At 55.9% G+C, this 17872-nt stretch overlaps 1 protein-coding gene across 1 annotated transcript; it reads right to left on the reverse strand.

Moving 5' to 3' along the window:
- Positions 1 to 12699: 12699 nt before the first annotated feature.
- LOC111145049 (olfactory receptor 6B1-like) lies at positions 12700 to 13800 on the reverse strand. Its single transcript, XM_022499662.1, has one exon. It carries the CDS (start codon positions 13798 to 13800, stop codon positions 12700 to 12702), a length of 1101 nt encoding a protein of 366 aa, XP_022355370.1.
- Between the last annotated feature and the right edge of the window lie 4072 nt (positions 13801 to 17872).

The raw sequence follows: 17872 nt of genomic DNA on the forward strand, positions 1-17872 counted from the left end.
GATTTGAGAGAGCAGGATAGGGCCTCCGTGGGAACCTGTTTACCGCACTGGACCACGGGGCTGCGTTCAGACGCTTCTGCGGAAGCCCAGCTGTTGCACACCTGTGTCATCTTGGAGGCCGTGGACGAGGCCAGCACCTCTGTCCCCAGCACATCCCCTGAAGCCTTCCTGTTTGCAGTGCATGTGGTTGGCGAACAAGTCCTCTTAAATCTGAGGAAATGTTGGGTGGGGCCACAGCATTGCTGTGGGCATCTCTGCACCAGAGGCTGGGCGTCACTGCTCACTGGAGCAGCACAGCCTTGGCCAGGAGCTGGGATGGGTCCTCCCTGCAGTGGCTCCGCTGTCATGCCCCACCTGCACAGTGGGAGTGACCGCCATGCCTGCCCTGTGGCACCGTGGGGACTGGGCGCCCCCTCATTTGTCCTATGGGCAGCACACAGTGGGGATAGAATTCCCTTTTGGTGGTGGGTACTAAGGAGGGCACGTATTGCATGGAACCCTGGGTGTGGTGCATCAACAGTGAATCTTGGAACACTGCATCAGAAACTAATGATGTATTTTATGGAGACTGACATAACACAATAAAAATTTTTAAAAAAGAAAGAATTCCCCTTTGGTTGAAGAGACTCATGGTCACGTGGTGACCGTGGGCCTCTGCTCACCTCCCTTCCCCCACCTGAGTGAAACGACTCAGCCTGGCAGCCGTGAAGGGAAGCAGCCACCATGGCGGGTGGGCCAAGAGTGTCTTCTGCGGGACGCTCACGGGCGGACCAGCTGTTGAGCTCTTTGTGCTCCGGGGGGTACTGTCCACCATGATTTCTATTCTGAGGACCACTGAGCTGCTCTGAGTACAATTCTTTCAGAAAATATTCCTTTTGGCATAAAGCATCCTGTATGATTGCTACCTTAGTCACTGATTCATTCCTGCTGATGTGAACAGAGCGCCTGTGTGTGTGTGTGCAGTGTGCCGTTGCTCGGCCAGCAGAGCATGAGCCCCCGGCTGGTGGGTTGCCGATGTGGCTGGGACCCCAGGCCACAGGTGCGCCGGCTAGCTGGGTCCCGAGAGGCGGAGGGGGAAACCCTGCTTGTCCCCTGCTGCTTTGATATCGGCTTCTATACCGTCCATATGACGTGGCGGTCACTTAGTCCTCCAGTGGCCCTGCACATGAGCCACCTCGGACCTCAGCAGCTTGTCTGGAAACCAGCACAGCAGTATCTTACAAAGTGACCACCTCATACACTTGCCAGGTGGCTCAGCAGTTCCGTCGCCTGGAGTTGACTCAGGAGAAGCGGGACGGCACGTCCACACGGAGACATTCTAAGTGTGTTCACAGCAGCGTCGTTCATGATAATCCCAAACGGAATGTGACCCAGGGTCTGTCCCACGGAGGACATTCACGTTGTGGGTTAGCGCCCAGGAGCAGGCCGAAACGTGGTGATCATACACGCCTGACGGAACTCAGACACGTGGCGTGGAGCGAAGGGGCGCGCCGGACTGCAGGCCTCAGGAGCTGCTCGCCAGGAGAGGCGAACCGGAGTGCCGCGGGGCTGCTTGGCGGAGGCAGCGGGTGTGCCTGGGCGCTGGTGGCCTCACTGTTGTTGCGGGCGGCTACCCCCACGCCTCAGGCTCCAGGCTTTACGGGAGGGATTTCACCGTAAGAAAGGTGGCGCAGGACTAAACGCCTCAGTGGCTTGAGATCATCGATCAAGCAAAAGCCCTCTCTTGCCCCTCTGGAGGCGGTGGCCGCACGGTGCTCAGGCTTGGCGGCGCTCCCTGAGGCGTCTGAGGATAGCCGTGGGCTGGCTGGGCTCTCGCCCGGGCTTGGGGATGGCCTCGCTCTGTCTGGGCCTGAAGACGTTTGTGACCCAGAGCTCTGAAGGGTTGGATGAGGGCGGGTGGCTGCTGAGAGGACTTCTGTCATTCCTTCTGTGACCGCGGTGCCTCCCGCTAACTGGTGTCTGCACCGGGATCCATTCCTCCGCCTTGGTGTCTGAACTGCCGCGTGCGCCACCGAGTTTCGCTGGTTAGTATTTTGTTGAGGGTTTTCCCATCTATGTTCAATAGGGATCCTGGCCTGTGTTTTTCTTTCCTTGTGGTGTCTTTGGAATCGGCATCAGGGTAACCCTGAAACGTATGTGGAAGCACGGAATGCTTCCGTGCTTGAGCGATCTTGAGAAGGAAGAAGGAAGCTGGAGGCATCGCATGTCCTGACTCACGAATACACGACGGAGCTGCATGAACAGCGCGGTCCTGGTCACGCCGGGCCGCAGAGCAAGAGAACAGTGCAGAGGACGTGGAAGCAAAGTCCGCACACAGGCGGCTGGACGGATCCGCAGTGTGCCAGGAACACACCTGGGGGAGGACAGCCGCTTCAACAAAGGGTTTTGGAAAACAAGATCCACACACACGAGACTGAAGTTGGATCCTGTTTTACACGGTGCATGTGCAGAAGCTCCAAGTGGATTAAAGATTTAACTGCAGGACTTGAGACTGTGACCCCCCAGAAGTGAGCACTGGGGAGAAATTTCATGACGTTGGTCTCGGCATGACTTCTTGGACACAGCAACAGCAACAGCACAAGCAACGAAAACCAGAAGTAGAGGAGTGGGCTGACACCAAAGAACAAGCTTCTTAAAATATTTTATTTAAATTCTATTTAGTTAACCTGTAGATGCTGTTTTATTAGTTTCAGAGGTAGAGGTCACTGATTCATCAATTGCACACAACACCTGCTGCTCGCTACATCACGTGCCCTCCTCGTGCCCCTCCCCCAGCAACCCTCAGTTTGTTTCCTGGAGTTAAGGGTCTCTTATGGTTCGTCTTTCTCTCTCTGTTTTCTTCTTGTTTTATTTTCCATCCCTTCCCCTATGATCTTCTGTTTTGTTTCTGAAACTCCACGTATCAGGGAGATCATATGGTAACTGTCTTTCTCTGATTGACTTACTTCACTCAGCATGATACCCTCTAGCTCCATCCGCGTTGTTGCAAATGGCAAGATTTCATTCTTTTTGGTGGCTGCATAGTATTCCATTGTGTATATACACCACATCTTCTTTATCCATTCATCTGTCAATAGACATCTGGGCTCTTTCTATATTTTGGCTGTTGTGAATGTTGCTGTTACAAACATTGGGGTGCACGTGTCCCTTTGAATAACTATGTTTGTATTTGTAGCCTTTGGATAAATACCCAGAGTGCAATTGCTGGGTCATAGGGTAGCTCTATTTTTAACTTTCTAAGGAACCTCCCCACTGTTTTCCAGAGTGGCTGCACCATCTTGCGTTCCCACCAGCAGTGTCAGAGGGTTCCCCTTTCTCTGCGTCCTCGCCAACATCTGTCAAACAGCAGGCTTCTGAACAGCAAAGGAAACAGTCAACAAAATGAAAAGGCAACCAATGGGAGAAACACCTACAGACTATATATCAGATAAAAATTCAATATCCAAAATAGGTAAGGAATGTATACAATTCAGTTGCAAAAGCCAAACAAACCCCCGCCCCCCAAAACCTGATTAAAAATGGGCAGAGGACATGAATTGACATTTTTTCGGAAGAAGACCTGCAGATTGTCAACAGACACATGCAAAGAGCCCAACGTCACTCATTGTTAGGGAGACGCAGATCAGAGCCATAACGAAACACCGCCTCATGTTGCCAGGGTGTCTGCTATTAAAAAAGCAAACTAAGTGTCGGTGAGGTCATGGAGAAGAAGGAATCCTTGTGCACTGTTGGTGGGAATGTAAATTGGTGCAGCCACTGTAGAAAACTATTCTCAAAAAAATAAAAAGAAAGAACTACTGTAGGACCCCGCAATCCCACTTCTGGTGTGTATCTGAAGGCAATGAACTCAGGGTCTTGGAAAGACTGTTTGCGTCTCCATGTTCATTGCAATAGTAAAGACACAGAAACAACCCAAGTGTATGTCAACAGACGAATGGATAATGAAGACCGGTGTATACACCCACACGCACACACACATGTATAATGCACACATATACACACGCACACACACATATAACACACACGTATACACATATGACACACACACACATATAATACCCACACAATACACATGTATACACACTTACACACATAATAGCACTTATACACACATACAATACACACATAATACACATGTACACACACGTATACACACATATATAATACACACATATATGCACTTACATAATACACACAATACACATGTATACACAATTATACACATACATATAACACACACATAATACACATGTATGCACACTTATATGCAATATAATACACTTATATGCAATATAATATGCACTTGCACATATATAATACACACTTACACACATATAATACACACACATACACGGTCACACACACATAACCCACACGTACACACATATAATACACACAACACACATATACAATACACATGTATACACATGTATACACACGTAATACACATATACACACATATATAATACACATGTATACACACAACACACACATATACACATACGGACATATATAATACACATGTACACACACATATACACACATAATACACATGCATACATACTTATATGCACACATACAATAAACATATATACACACACTTATACACACACACACAGTGGAATATTATTCATCCCTAAACAAGAAGACAATCCTGCCATCCATGACAGCATAGGCGAACCCGGAGGACATCATGCTAAATTAAATAAGCCGGACGCTGAAGGCCAAAAACTGCATGATTCCACTTACATGAGGCACCTGGAAGAGTCAGATTCCTAGAGACAGAGTAGAATGGTGGTTGCCAGAAGCTGGGTGGTGATCTCTAGATTGGTTGTAGAGAAAAACATTACACCTCACATTATCCTGCTATGAAATTTCTTCCTAGTAATACAACTTCATCGTTATCAACAAGTTCTACTTTTGTTAAAATTTGCCTTATAGTCCCCTCCTCTCTAATTTGAATACAAGCTTTTAAAAAAAAGGAATTTTAAAAGGTTTAGCAGTGAGAAGGGCTTGGGTACAAATATGGCTGACAGTTTTCTGGGCAAAAGACCTCTAGACCGCTGAGTGAACCCAACTCTTCTCCAGTTTACTTTTATTAATGTTTTGAAGACAACAAAGCACTTGGGAGTGGATGGGAACCAGCCCTACGCAAAGGGGATTGGATGTCACTCCTGTGATATGTTATGTGAGACCCCATGAGTCTGACCGTGCTGGCCTACAGTGGGAGGGCCTGTAGGGGCCACCTGGCAGGGACCTCTTCCCGGAAGTCCTACAGTTGCGAGGAGATGAACTCTGCCGAGAGAGCTTGGAAGTGGGTCCCTCCCCAGTTGAGCCTCCCGTGGAACGCGCCCCAGCTGGCATCTGCCAGCAGTCCGGCAAAGACCCAAGCAGAAGGGCCACGGAAACCACGAGCTAATAAACAGTTCTGTGCTAACCTGTGATGACTTGTTACACAGCAACAGGAAACACAGATGATCCAGGGAAGGACGGTGCAGTGTAAGGCTGGAAATGTTTCTAAAATAAGCAGTTCCAGGAAAGGCATAAGCAGGTTTTCTCTGAATAACCTGAGAATAATTAGCGCCTTTGCAGGCTACTCACGGGCTCTTGGTCACAGACAGATGGTCTGGGGGGCAGAAGCTGTCCCCAGACCACACTCAGGAGCTTCTCAGACGCTCCTGTAAAGCCTGGACCAGCTGATTCCCAGTGTCCTCAGGAGTGGCAAGTATCCACCTAAGACTGTGACTGACTTTTTAGGAAAACTGGCCACAGTTGCCGTGTGCGCGCGATCCTCCCTGCGTAGAGGCGCTGGGACGGCGGACTTTTCCAGCACCTTGAAGGCGCCGACTTCCACAGTTACCGCTGGAAACTCCGCGGTTCCCCCTTAATGTCCAGTTCGCCACTGTATGGTGCATCGCCGGTTCCCGATGTGTTCAGTGATTCAATGGTCTCGTGTAGCAGCCGGCGCTCGTCACAACTGGGCCCCGGTTACCCCGTTCCCCACCCCCCAGCAGCCCTTAGTTTGGTTTCCAGAGTTCAGAGTCTCTCATCGTTTGTCTCCCTCTCTGATTTCTTCCCAGTTTTCCCTCCTTCCCCTGTGGTCCTCTGAGCTATTCCTTGTGTTCCTCAAATAAGTGAAACCGTATGATAATTGTCTTTCTCTGCTTGACTTATTTCAGCATAATCCCCTCCAGTCCTGCCCATGTCGATACAAATGGTAGATGGTCGTCCTTTCTGATGGCTGAGGAATACTCCATTGTGTGTATGGACCACGTCTTCTTTATCCATTTGTCTGTTGAAGGACAGCTCAGCTCCTTCCACAGTTTGGTGACTGTGGCCATTGCTGCTATAAACATTTGGGTGCAGGTGCCCCTTCTTTTCACTATGTCTGTATCTTTGGGGCAAATACCCAGCAGTGCAAATGCTGGGGGGAGGCAGGGCTGGCTCAGCACCGCAGGCCTAGGAAGACTGGCCTCCTGACGCTCACACAGGAGTAGCGGCTTCTTCCTTCTCTGCTGCAGTGGCCCCTAACTTCACAGTGTGCAAAAGAAAGGAGTAGCCACTAGAAATACCCTAGTTGTATGGTAGTTCTGCTTTCAACTTTTTGAGGAACCTCCACACTGCTTTCCAGAGCGGCCGCACCAGCTACATTCCCGCCAACAGTGCAGGAGGCTCCCCTTTCTCCACATCCTCGCCAGCAGCTGTCGTTTCCTGACTGGTTAATTTTGGCCATTCTGACGTGTGTGAGGTGGGATCTCACTGTGGTTTGATTTGTATTTCCCTGATGCTGAGTGATGTGGAGCATTTTTTCATGTGTCTGTTGGCCATCTGGATGTCTTCTTTGGAGAAGTTTCTGTTCATGTCTTCTGCCCATTTTTTGACTGGGTTATTTGTTTTTTGAGTGTTGAGTTTGAGAAGTGCTTTATAGTTAGTTTCTGGTTCCCTAGGAAGACATCTGCCTTTTTCCTGGTTGCTTTTTGAAAGTTTTTTTTTTTAAGAGGTTTTTTATTTATCTGACAGACAGAGATCACAAGGAGGCAGAGAGTGAGAGGAAGAGAGAGGGGGGAAGCAGGCTCCCCGCTGAGCAGAGAGCCCGATGCGGGGCTCGATCCCAGGACCCTGAGATCATGACCTGAGCCGAAGGCAGAGGCTTAACCCACTGAGCCACCCAGGCGCCCCTGCTTTTTGAAAGTTTTTCTCTGTCTTTGATGTCATGTGCTTTTAGTATAATATGCCTGGGTGTCGTCTTAGTCCTGCTCAACATTCATTGACTTTTATTGAATCTATAGATTTCTCTTGTTTATTAGTTCTGGAATATTCCCAATCACAGTCTTATCAATATTGCTGTATCTGGGGACAAGCCTTTTCTGAAAAGGGTCAGAGAGTATGTGTTTGGCTTGCAGGTCTAACCCTTCCTGGCCCCCCACGCCAAAAGCATCGCAGGCAACCCTGGTCTGCCGTCACTGGTGATCAGTCTGCATTTTCCAGGTTTTTAGGTGTCACATTTTTCCCATTGGACATGGTTTCTCTGAGACCACCTATGTCGTCTGCGTCAGTAGTCCATTCCTCTCGATCACCAGCAAACCCAGCATGTGGATGGGGCGTAACTTATTCATCCGCTGGCTGAGGGACAGTTGAGCTAGTTCCAGTTTTGGGATGTCACAAGAAAGCTGTTGTGAACATACACTTACAGTCTTTGGAAAGACTTTCATTTCTTTTGGGTAAATACCTGTGCGATGGGGATTGTATGGTGGGTTTGAGTCCACTGTTTCAGGAAGTTCCCATCTAGTTCTCCAAAGTGGCTCTGCCATTTACATTCCCGCCAAGACACGTGATTTGGAAATATCTTCTCTCAGGTGTGGCTTGTATTTTCATTGTTTTAACTATGTCTCCTGAAGAGCAGGAGACTTAAATTCTATTGAAGTTCAGCTGATGATTTTTTTTTCTTCTATGGATTTTGGTTTTGCTTTTATATCTAAGAATTTTTGCCCAACCCAAGGTAAAAAAGATTTCCACAGATGTTTTCCTCTGGGAGTTTTAGGTTATAGTTAGGTCTATGAGTATGTATGCTGTGAGTTAGGGATCAAAGCCTATTTGGGGGAAACAAGATATCTCATTTTTCCAGCCCTGTTTGTTGAACATACTATTCTGTTTACTAAATTGCCTTTGTGCTTTTATCAAAAATCAGTTGTCTTTCTATGTGGGGCTCCATTTCTGTAGTCTCTCTACTCTGATCTGCTGACCTGTTTGTCTCTCTTGAGGCCAGTATGGTGCTGTCTTGTCACGGTAGCTTTATAATAAAACCTGAAATCAGACAGTGTTAGTTTTCTAAATCTGTGGCTCTTTTTCAAGTTGTTGTGAAAATTCTAGGTTGTTAGGATCAGTTTGGTGGTTCCTAAGAGAAACCTGCTCAGGTTCCGACTGAGATCACATTGAATGTATAGATCAGTTTGGGGAGGATTAAAAAAATGGAGTGTTTCAGCCAATGAATGTGGTTTACATCCCATTTCTTTAATGTTCTCAGCAATATTTTGTAGTTTTGAGCGTATAGTTCTTGCACATTTTTGTAAGATTTACCCTTAGCTATTCTATTTTTTAATTTAAATTTAATTAGCCAAGGTATAGTACATTGTTAGTTTTAGATATAATGTTCAATGATTCATTAGTTGAAAATAACACCCAGTGCTCATCATATCACATGCCCTCTTCCATTCCCGTCATACTGGAAATGGTATTTGGAAACTACTTCAACTTCCTAGTGTTTGTTGCTGATATATGGACACAAGTTGGTTTTTGAATAATAAGGTTTACTGTAGGCGCCATGAGTTTCCTCTCTGCTCACCCAGTCTGCCGCGAGTGAGGGGTCTCAGCGGTATCCGAGAGGCAGATCCCTTCCTTCTGGGCTTTGCACTTTAGTCCTCTCAGCTCTGGCCAGACCGCGCCATTTATCCAGTTTCTGGGGCTTTGTTGCTTCTGTCCCCTCTGTCACTGTTCTTATCCTGTGGGTTCCTTTACTGTCATTCTGGTGGGATAAGGAGGGACCATGTGGTGCGCAACTGACCATCTTTAACCAAAAACTGGACCCTGACAGGGGGCTGGGGCAGGGAGACAGAGGAGGCCTCGGAGAGGGCGTGGGGTGGTCGGTGGGATCCCTGGTGTCAAGGTGTCCCGGGCCACAGAAGCTCCGACTCCTCATCTGCTGGTGGGTCCTCCTGTCCCTGGGGGCTCTGGGGCAGGGGGCAGGGCTGGCTCAGCACCGCAGGCCTAGGGAGACTGGCCTCCCGAGGCTCACGCAGGAGTAGCGGCCGCTTCCTTCTCTGCTGCCCCCAACTTCACACTGTGCAAAAGAAAGGAGTAGCCACTGGAAATACACACCTTCCAAAGTCCGAGAAAACAGCACACATGGAGCATCAGATGGGGCAGAGAGTTTGGGCCACGCTGGCCCAGAGGAGGGAGGGCCCGGCGGGATGCTCCCAGCGGATGCAGGGGGCCCACTCCCATGGCCCACCCCCCAGTGCCAGGGCTACCGTTTTTACCTGCTGCTCTGTCCCTGCACCAGGGTGCACGTGGGCAGAGTGGTGAGCCTGGGTCCGCAGGAGGCTTCAGTGGCCCCCGGGAGTGTGTGCCTGGAATATGTGAATGCGATGGATGGACAGACACAGGTGAACGCCCTGGGAGGTTGTGGGTGTCCTTCTGTGCAAGCCCCACCTGGAGACACGCTTGCGAGAGGGGCCAGGGCAGAGGGGACTGTCTCCTTCAGTGTCCCTGATGGGGGCTGGTGCCTGACGGGAGCAGATGGGGATGCCTGGCAATCTGGAGAGATGGGAGGCAGTGTGGGCAGGACCCCAGGAGGTGTTAATGAAGGCTGGGTCACAGGGTCCCAGTAAGGATTTGGGAATTTTGCCTATGGACAATAGGGGTTTGATGGCAGGGTCAAGTGAGGGGGCAGGGGGTGGGAGACCAGGGTGGTCCCAGCAGGGGTCCTGCTCCCCAGACCTGCCCATCTGGGTGGGTGGATAGTGGACCTCCAGGCTCAGTGCCTCACGGAGCTTGGCCCCACCTTCGGGGCAGCTCTGCAGCCTCGCACACCGGCCAACTGCGCCGTGTCCGAGGTGCCCCAGCCTCTTGCTTGGGCCTCTGCCCTGGCTCCCTCATCCCTGGACTCCTGCTCCCACACTGTGCTCCGTATCCCACCTTAGAACGAGGCCAAATCCCGTTAGAACATCCCAAAGTTAGAGCAATCTTCTAAAAACTCAAATTATGATTTTATGGGGCCCCAAGTCCAAGAGCCCACGAGGTCCCCCATCAGGCCCTTGCCGGCTGCCCTTCTCGTCTCTGCACTGGGGCTTCTGTCTTCAGTTTGGGGCACCCCCCACCAACGCTGGGGCCTTGTCCCTGACCCCTAGTTTTCAGTCTCCCAGCACTAATTAGTCGCCTGACTGGGCTGCGTATGCCGGTGCCCCTCTCCTCCAACAGCCCCAGTCTCCGCTTCTCCCCCTGTGCTCGGGGTGGGCTCTCCCTCTGGCCTGGCTGTGGAGTTCTGCTCCAATGTGAAGACCAGAGCGCGTCTCCGCTTTGTTTCAAGTGCTCGGCCGCGGCAGGAGGATGAGGGGCAGCCCCTTGTGTGCCCTGCCAGGGGCCCTGCATCTCAGCTCCTCCTGGCTTGCGGACTTGCCTTGTCTCCCGACCTTGCTGCTCCCTGTAGGGCGTTACTCCACATTCGCGGGCTCCCTCACGGCCTCATCCCTGCGCAGCACCCAGGCCCCACCTGGAGCAGATTGTGTCTCCCTGGCCTTGGGGGCCCTGCTGTGTGTCTGGCCCTGACCCGAGCTGCATCTGTTGCTTCTGGGGGACTAGCCAGGCTGTGAGCTCCCCGGTGCAGCTGGTCTCTGCAGGACCGAGCGAGAGGCTGGCGCTCCGAGCTTGCTGTACTGTCGGACCGGTGAGCCGTGGTCTTTTCAGCCTAGTTTTTAGAGCGATCACTTTGCAGAAATTTGATGTGGAACTACATCTGTTGTGAAAGAGGGCGGGGTTGGAGCACCTGGGGGGCTCAGTGGGTTAAGTAAGCCTCTGTCTCCGGCTCAGGTCATGATCCCAGAGTCCTGGGATCCAGCCCCGAGTCGGGCCTGCTTCCTCCTCTCTCTCTCCGCCTGCCTCTCTGCCTACTTGGGATCTCTCTCTGTCAAATAAATAAATAAATCTTGAAAGAGGGAGGAGCTTGAGGTATCGGGCTTACGGGCACTGTGCGTCGGACGCTTGCTCCATCCTATTGGCTACCATGGCGGTGGCGTCTGTGCCAAGAGGCTAGGTAGGGACGCAGGGACAGCTCCGCCAGTGGACGGGGCGGCAGGACCTCCCTTGCTTGTCCTGCCCACAGGCCTGGCCCACGGGGCTACGTGGGGATTTGTCCCCTGCGCCTGGTGGCACCGAGCCCAGTGTGAGCACGTGGGACAAGAAGCCTCGACGCTCAGGGTCCGGTGTGTTTCTGTGGCCCAGAGACAGCAGCTCAAACCCCCTCGTCCATCTCACGAGACGAGCATTCTAGATCGCTCCAACTTGCCGGCATGGTTGGCAGTTATCACCTGAAATCCCACCGGGGCGCCACGAGATCACAGACCGGCACAGGCTGCCTTTGCAGCATAGGCAGGCGCCTCGTGACTCTAGGAGCCACGGCGGAAACCCCATGGTCTGTCACAGTCGTGCCCCCGCTGGGACGCAGCGCCTTCTGACGCCCTGGCACCAGTGATCTCAGGAGAGCGGCTAAGGCTCTGGGAGGTGGAGCCCTGCCCGCCTACGCCCCGCACCTCCTGCCAGTGTCCCGTGACCAGCTTGCTCTCTGTCGGGAGCAGGTGGAGTGAACAAGGCCAGGCCTGGAAGTGAGGTGTGGGCCCCGAGACGCAGCCCTGTTCCACGCAGACCCAGCACTGGTGGTGGTCCCACCAGAGACCCATCTCCTCCAGCCGTCTGCCCGAATGTGGCCTCCCTGCTCTGTGGACGTGGCATGGGATCCGCTTGGGCCCTGCTGTGCGCGGTCCCTGATGGCTATCGCGGCCACAGCTCCCACATGCACACCGTCACCAAGGGGAGACTGGCTGCGGGTCCAGCACGGGCCTGGCTGACCAGGGAGGGCAGGACCGAGATCTCCCTCGAGGAGCTCTCCTGAGATCACTGGTGCCATGGCGTCAGAAGGTTCTGTGTCCCAGCTGGGGCACACCCGCCCCTCTTCCTTCACACCCTCTCCCTGGGACTGCGCAGGGGTCTGGTGCTGTGGCTGACCCGGCCTGGGGGCCCGCCCAGAGGAGGAGCACCTGGTGGGGACTGCCTGGGGCCTCGGCCAAGAGGCAGGCCCAGGCCTGCAACCTGGCCACTCCATTTCTACCCTGGGTTGGGAGACAGAGGGGGTCCCGCCTGGAATGGGGGTTCCTGGCCGCCATGGGCAGCACGTGCAAAGCACCCCAGGATGAGACCTTGTGAGGCAACTGGGGTGTGCAGCGAGGGCTCCATACAGGTGCCTGTTCCGGGCACTGGCTCGCTGGGGGTGACCCAGGTTGGGGTGCTCATCCTGGCTGGCGTCCTGAGCAGGTCATGACGAGGGACGGGGACAGCAAGGACTCTGCCTTCAGCTCCTCGCCCTGTGGCCACTCAGGGGACACAGAGGCCTAGAGCAGGTCCGCGGGAACCAGGGTCCTGGGGAGGCTCCTAGGATGGGACCCCCAGGGCCTGGGCTGCCCTCTGGGCCGCCTTGCTTAGGGCCTCCTTGACCTCCCGGTTCCTCAGACAGTAGATGATGGGGTTGAACAGTGGCGTGAGCACCGTGTAGACCACGGACACCAGCTTGTTGAGGTCGAAGGAGTAGAGGGCGCGCGGCCGGGCGTAGATGAAGAGGGAGGCGGAGTAGAAGATGACCACCACAGCCAGGTGCGAGGCGCAGGTGGAGAAGGCCTTGTGCCGGCCAGTGGTGGACGGGATGCGCAACACGGTGCCCAGGATGGCGGCGTACGAGAACACGGTGAGCAGCAGCGGCCCCAGCAGGATAAGCAGCGCCAGGAGGAAGTCCACCAGCTCGGCCGCCGACATGTCGGAGCACGCCAGGTTCAGCAGGGGGGACACGTCGCAGAAGAAGTGGTTCATGACGTTGGGGCCGCAGTAGCCCAGGCGTGAGATGAAGAAGACCTTCCCTAGGGAGATGGCGAAGCCGGAGAGCCAGGAGCCAGCGGCCAGCACTCGGCAGAGGCTGGGGCTCATGACCGTGGGGTAGTGCAGGGGGCGGCAGATGGCCACGTAGCGGTCGTAGGCCATGACGCCCAGCAGCGTGCACTCGGTGCAGGCCAGCGCCAGGAAGAAGTACAGCTGCGCCATGCAGCCCGCGAAGGAGATGCGGCGGAAGCGGGGCGCGGCCAGGCTGAGCAGCATCTTGGGCACGGTGACGGACACGTACCACACCTCCAGGAAGGACAGGTTGCTGAGGAAGACGTACATGGGCTTGTGCAGCGGGGGGCTGACGCGGATCACGGCCACGATGACGACGTTCTCCGTGACCGTCAGCGCGTAGGCCAGCGTGAACAGCAGCAGCAGGCACACGTGGACGCCCAGCGAGCCCTGGAAGCCCACGAGGATGAACTCTGTCACCTCGGAGTGGTTGTCCCCGGTGGGCATGGTGTACGCCGCCTGCCGGCAGAGGCAGCCGGTCAGAGTTGGCGGGCGGGCGGGGTGTGGGTGGAGGGGCCGTCCTACTCTGTGTGCCCCAGGACTGCTGAGGAGGACATCCATGGGCTCGTGTCGCAGATCCCGGCCACTCATGGGACGCCTGCTCCCCAGGAGCACCCCACGCAGTTGGAGGGATGCAGGAGGCCACCCCGGGTCCCCTGGACACCCCAGCCGGGCGAGCTACGTGCTTCCTGACACTCCCAGAAGCCGCCGCCTCCGCACGGGCCTGGGGGTCTGGCCCTCCGCCGCCTCACCCCTTGGGCAGCTCCTGTGTGGTTCTGCCCAGGCCACGCAGATGCAGCCACAGCCTGCAGGGAGGTTCTTGGGCCCAGACTTCCTGTGCCCCCACCCCTGGTTCCAGCCCTGGCTGTGGTGGCCGAGGGATCGAGAGGGCAGGACTGTGGGCAGCTTCCTCGTGGCTCCAAGGAGCTGTTCTCACAGGACTGAAAGGGCCGGATCCTCAAAACAGAAGTAACTTCTTCACCCCTGCCCTACCGTGGTGGGTCTCCCCCGTCCTGTGCACCCACGGGTTTGCTGGCTCAGAGGCTCCCCAAAGTGTGGCCGAGTCCTGTCCAGGGTCCCCCTGCACTGTGCCCCACATCAGCCTGTGCTCTCCGTTCCAGGATCGTTCCCATAGGTCACAGGCTGTGCTGCCAGATCTCCAAAAACCCATCTAAAACCCAACGTGCTTGCGTGTACTGTGGCTGGGGTTTGGGCTCTTCCCTGCTCACTGAGTGCCTCAGGACATGGCCGAGGGGACCCGCACACCTGATGCGAAGTAGCCGCTGGCTAAACAGGGGCTGATGCATGAGAGAAGGGGTTTGGAGGACAGAACCCCTAGACCCTTGTTCAGGCTCTGTTGGGCATCTCGCTGCTCTGAGCCCTCAGAGGGCACCCTCCACACCAGGCCTTGTCCCCTGAGGCCTCCTCCCAAGCTTGGGGCTGAGTGGGGTGTGGCAGGTGGCCCTCCTTCCCGGACGGAGTGGATGCCCCAGGGCATGGCTACCCTGGCCCCCTGACCCCTGCCCCTTTTTGGAGAGGCCCTTGAGCCCAGAACCCGGCAGGGTGGCTGTCCCTGTCCCCAGGCCCCAGTTCATGTCCCCTTCTCAGTTCCTGCCTCCTCCCAGAACCCCAGAACTCCCAGGACTCGTCCCAGCCTCTGCCCTTGAGTGGCCACGGGCCCCCCGTCCTCTCTCCCCACGTGCTGCCCAGGACCTGCTCGAAGCCTGCAGTTTCCCATGGTTTTCTTCCTGCAAAGATTGTGAGAGGCAGCGGAGCCCGGAGCTCCAGGGCACGGGCTCTGGGACGGGCAGCTCAGGTTCAAACCCCACCCTCCCCAGCCTCCTGCGCCTGGGACAGGTCATCTGCCCTCTCCGCCTCTGACCCCTCAGTTGTCCCGTGGGGCATGGCAGGACCTTTGCTGGGCTGTCCCGGTCTCAGCAGCCAGCAGGAGGGGTGGGACGCACTGGCTCTGAGGGCTGTGGGAAGCCTGCACACCTGCTATGCTCACTCAGGGGCGCTTGGTGGCCCTGGGGGGTGCGGTGAGGAACCTTGGTGGGGTCGGCCTCCTGTAGTGGGGTCTGGGGTAATACCACCCCTGGGTCCCTCTATCTCTCCTCCACTATGGCTCCTGGTGACCCCAGGACTCTCTGCTCAGATCTGCCACTGATTAGAGTTGGAACAATGTCTGCCCTTGTCCGGGGCAAAGACAGAACAAAAGTGTCACCTTGGCTGCAGGGGTGGGAGAACAGCGTTTCCTCAGGAGCCCTGAGTCCCACAGACACGAGGAGACAAATGGCAAGTCCCCAGGCTTCCCTGTGATGCTCCAATGCCTGTGCCCCCCAGATGTTACCTGGGAGAAGTCCCACGTTCCCTCCCCCAAACTCAGATGCACTCGGGGCACGCAGGTGTCTGAGTCAAAGCCACAGCAACCTCCACACCCAGACCCACAGCCCCTAATGCAGTGACCCACACAGACACCAGGTTCCTGCCAGGCAGACAGACACCTGCGAACCAGAGTGCCCCCAGCAGACCTCGACCTGGCACAGACATGGGCACCCAGGCCTCGGACAGACACAGGTGCCCCACCACATGCCGCCCTGCCCAGGAGACAGATGCCAAGCCTCCCGCCTGAGGCTCAGGACCCACACCCTCTGCCACAGAAACACGGAATAACGGCTCTGACACAGGGTTCAACCCCAAGCCCAGACGCCCTGCCCCTCACAGAGGTGTTCAGACAAGCTTGCTGCCCTCATCCCATGCGTGGGCACACACAGGCGCACTCAGGAACAGAGGCTCCCACAGGCACACGCAGACACAGCAGACACGCGCACCCCTCAGCTCTCACCGGGCAGAGATGCCAGTTTTAGGTGGCAGATCTGGCTTGAGCCTGAGCCCGGCCCCGCCCTCTGCTCTCAGCCCCCAAGCCTGACTCCTCACCGAGGGAGGGCAAGGTCTCAGCGCTCTTCTCTGGCTTTCCTGAGGCCGCAGTGCTGCTCTGGGCAGGGACTTAGCCAATGCAGGTCACTAGCTGGTCCCGAGTGCTGAGAGGGGGCTCAGCACGACAGTGGACGGAGGCTGACCACGGGCCCCCTGGATCTCTCCCTCCCAGGGCTGCCACACACCCTGGGACCACCTCGGTTCTGGGCAGAGCTTGGAAGACACAAGATGGGATAACACCGGCTGCAAAGACCCCTCCTCACCAGTAAGGAGCCCTCCAGGCTGAGACGGCAGTGGTGGTCTGGACAAACAGGGGCTCCTCTCCCACCCTCACTTCACAGGAGCAGGAGTCAGGTTTTGGGGGAAAGTACCAGGGATCAGCCAGTCTGCGGCTGCGAGGAACATCCCCTCTGCATGGGAAGAACCCCTGCAGCCCCGGAGCCCACACCGCCCACCAGCAGGTCACTGCTGTGTTTCTAAAGGGTAGCTGGGTGGCAAATGGGAAGCTCACCTCAGCCGTCGCTCCCTCCTCACTGGAGAAGAGCTCAGGGAGCCAGCCCAGAGGCTGAGCAGGGCTGGGCAGAGGGAGCAAGTCTCCTCCCACTCCGGCCCCCCTCCCCCGCCCCCCCTCCGTCCCAGGGGTGGTGCATCAGCAGCTCCTCCTGGGAAGCTCCTCAGGCCTCTGGGCAGGGACCCTCCTCCCCTGGGACCATCCATGTCAGCCAGAATGGCCAGCATGGGCGGCCACGTGGGGCCTGGACCCTCCCTGGCTGTCCTCACAGGCAGACGGCAGGTGTGATCTGGGGTGGGGGTGGGATGTGAGCACAGGTGGTCCCCCTTACTCCCCAGCAGCTGCTTGGTGCAGCAGAGGGGCCTAGCCAGAAACCTCTGCCCCTACCCCTGAGCAGGGCTGTGGGTGAGGAGCTGGCCGAGGCTGCGTCCCACACCCGCTGTCCTGAATGGGCTCCAGGCTGCGTCCTGAGTGCGTGGGGCTGAGGTTCCAGTCTTGTCTCGTGGCACCTCCCTCCCTGATCTCCAGCTGGACACTGTGAGGGCCCAGGAGGTGGACAGGCAAACCCCTTCCTCGGCTGTGAAGGGGCCCAAGCCGCAGCTCCCTCTGTCCTGTGGGAGGTGGGAGGAGGGTGCCCAGGACCCCACACCGGGCCTGCAGTCCTTCCCTGCCACATGGGGTCCAGTGTCTGCTGTGCTCAGCCACAGGGGACAGCTGACCAGCCCCTTAGAGGTGGGGTCCTGGCCTCAGGGGAACTCCGATCTCTGGGGCTGCCCCATCTCGGGACCCAGGGTGGACAGGTTGGCCGTGTGTTCCTGGGTCGCAGAGTCACTTTACAGAAGCCACATGTACTCATTCACCCTTCAGCTCAGGCGGGCCGGACTCTGGGGCACCCAATAGTCAAGCTCCTGTGTGTGGAGCTCTGGTGCCGGAGGGATGGACAAGGGAGTGGTGAGGTGTGCTGCGGCTGGCAGGGACCGGGACGAAATCCGGGGCGCAGTTCCAGCTTGCACAGGATCCTGGAGATAGCCCGGAGGAGAGCGTGGGCGGAGGGAACAGCCACTGCACAGGTTGGGGGGGATGTGGGCTCCTCGTGTAGGGGGAGTGGGGAAAGGGGCATGCTGGGACAGGCCTGGTCTCAGAGAGCTGGGGAGGGGTCGGCAGCTGAGCTCTGGGGAGGGCGCACGGTCTGGCGGTGCCTCTGAGATGTACGGG

This window comes from Enhydra lutris, unplaced genomic scaffold (genome assembly GCF_002288905.1).
Source record: "Enhydra lutris kenyoni isolate GAN:26980312 unplaced genomic scaffold, ASM228890v2 scaffoldscaffold12, whole genome shotgun sequence".
NCBI lineage: Eukaryota > Metazoa > Chordata > Mammalia > Carnivora > Mustelidae > Enhydra > Enhydra lutris.

What these genes read in the sequence shown, in the direction of transcription:
- LOC111145049 (XM_022499662.1), bottom strand. Translation starts at nt 13,800, where the DNA reads ATGAGTGGCCGGGATCTGCGACACGAGCCCATGGATGTCCTCCTCAGC.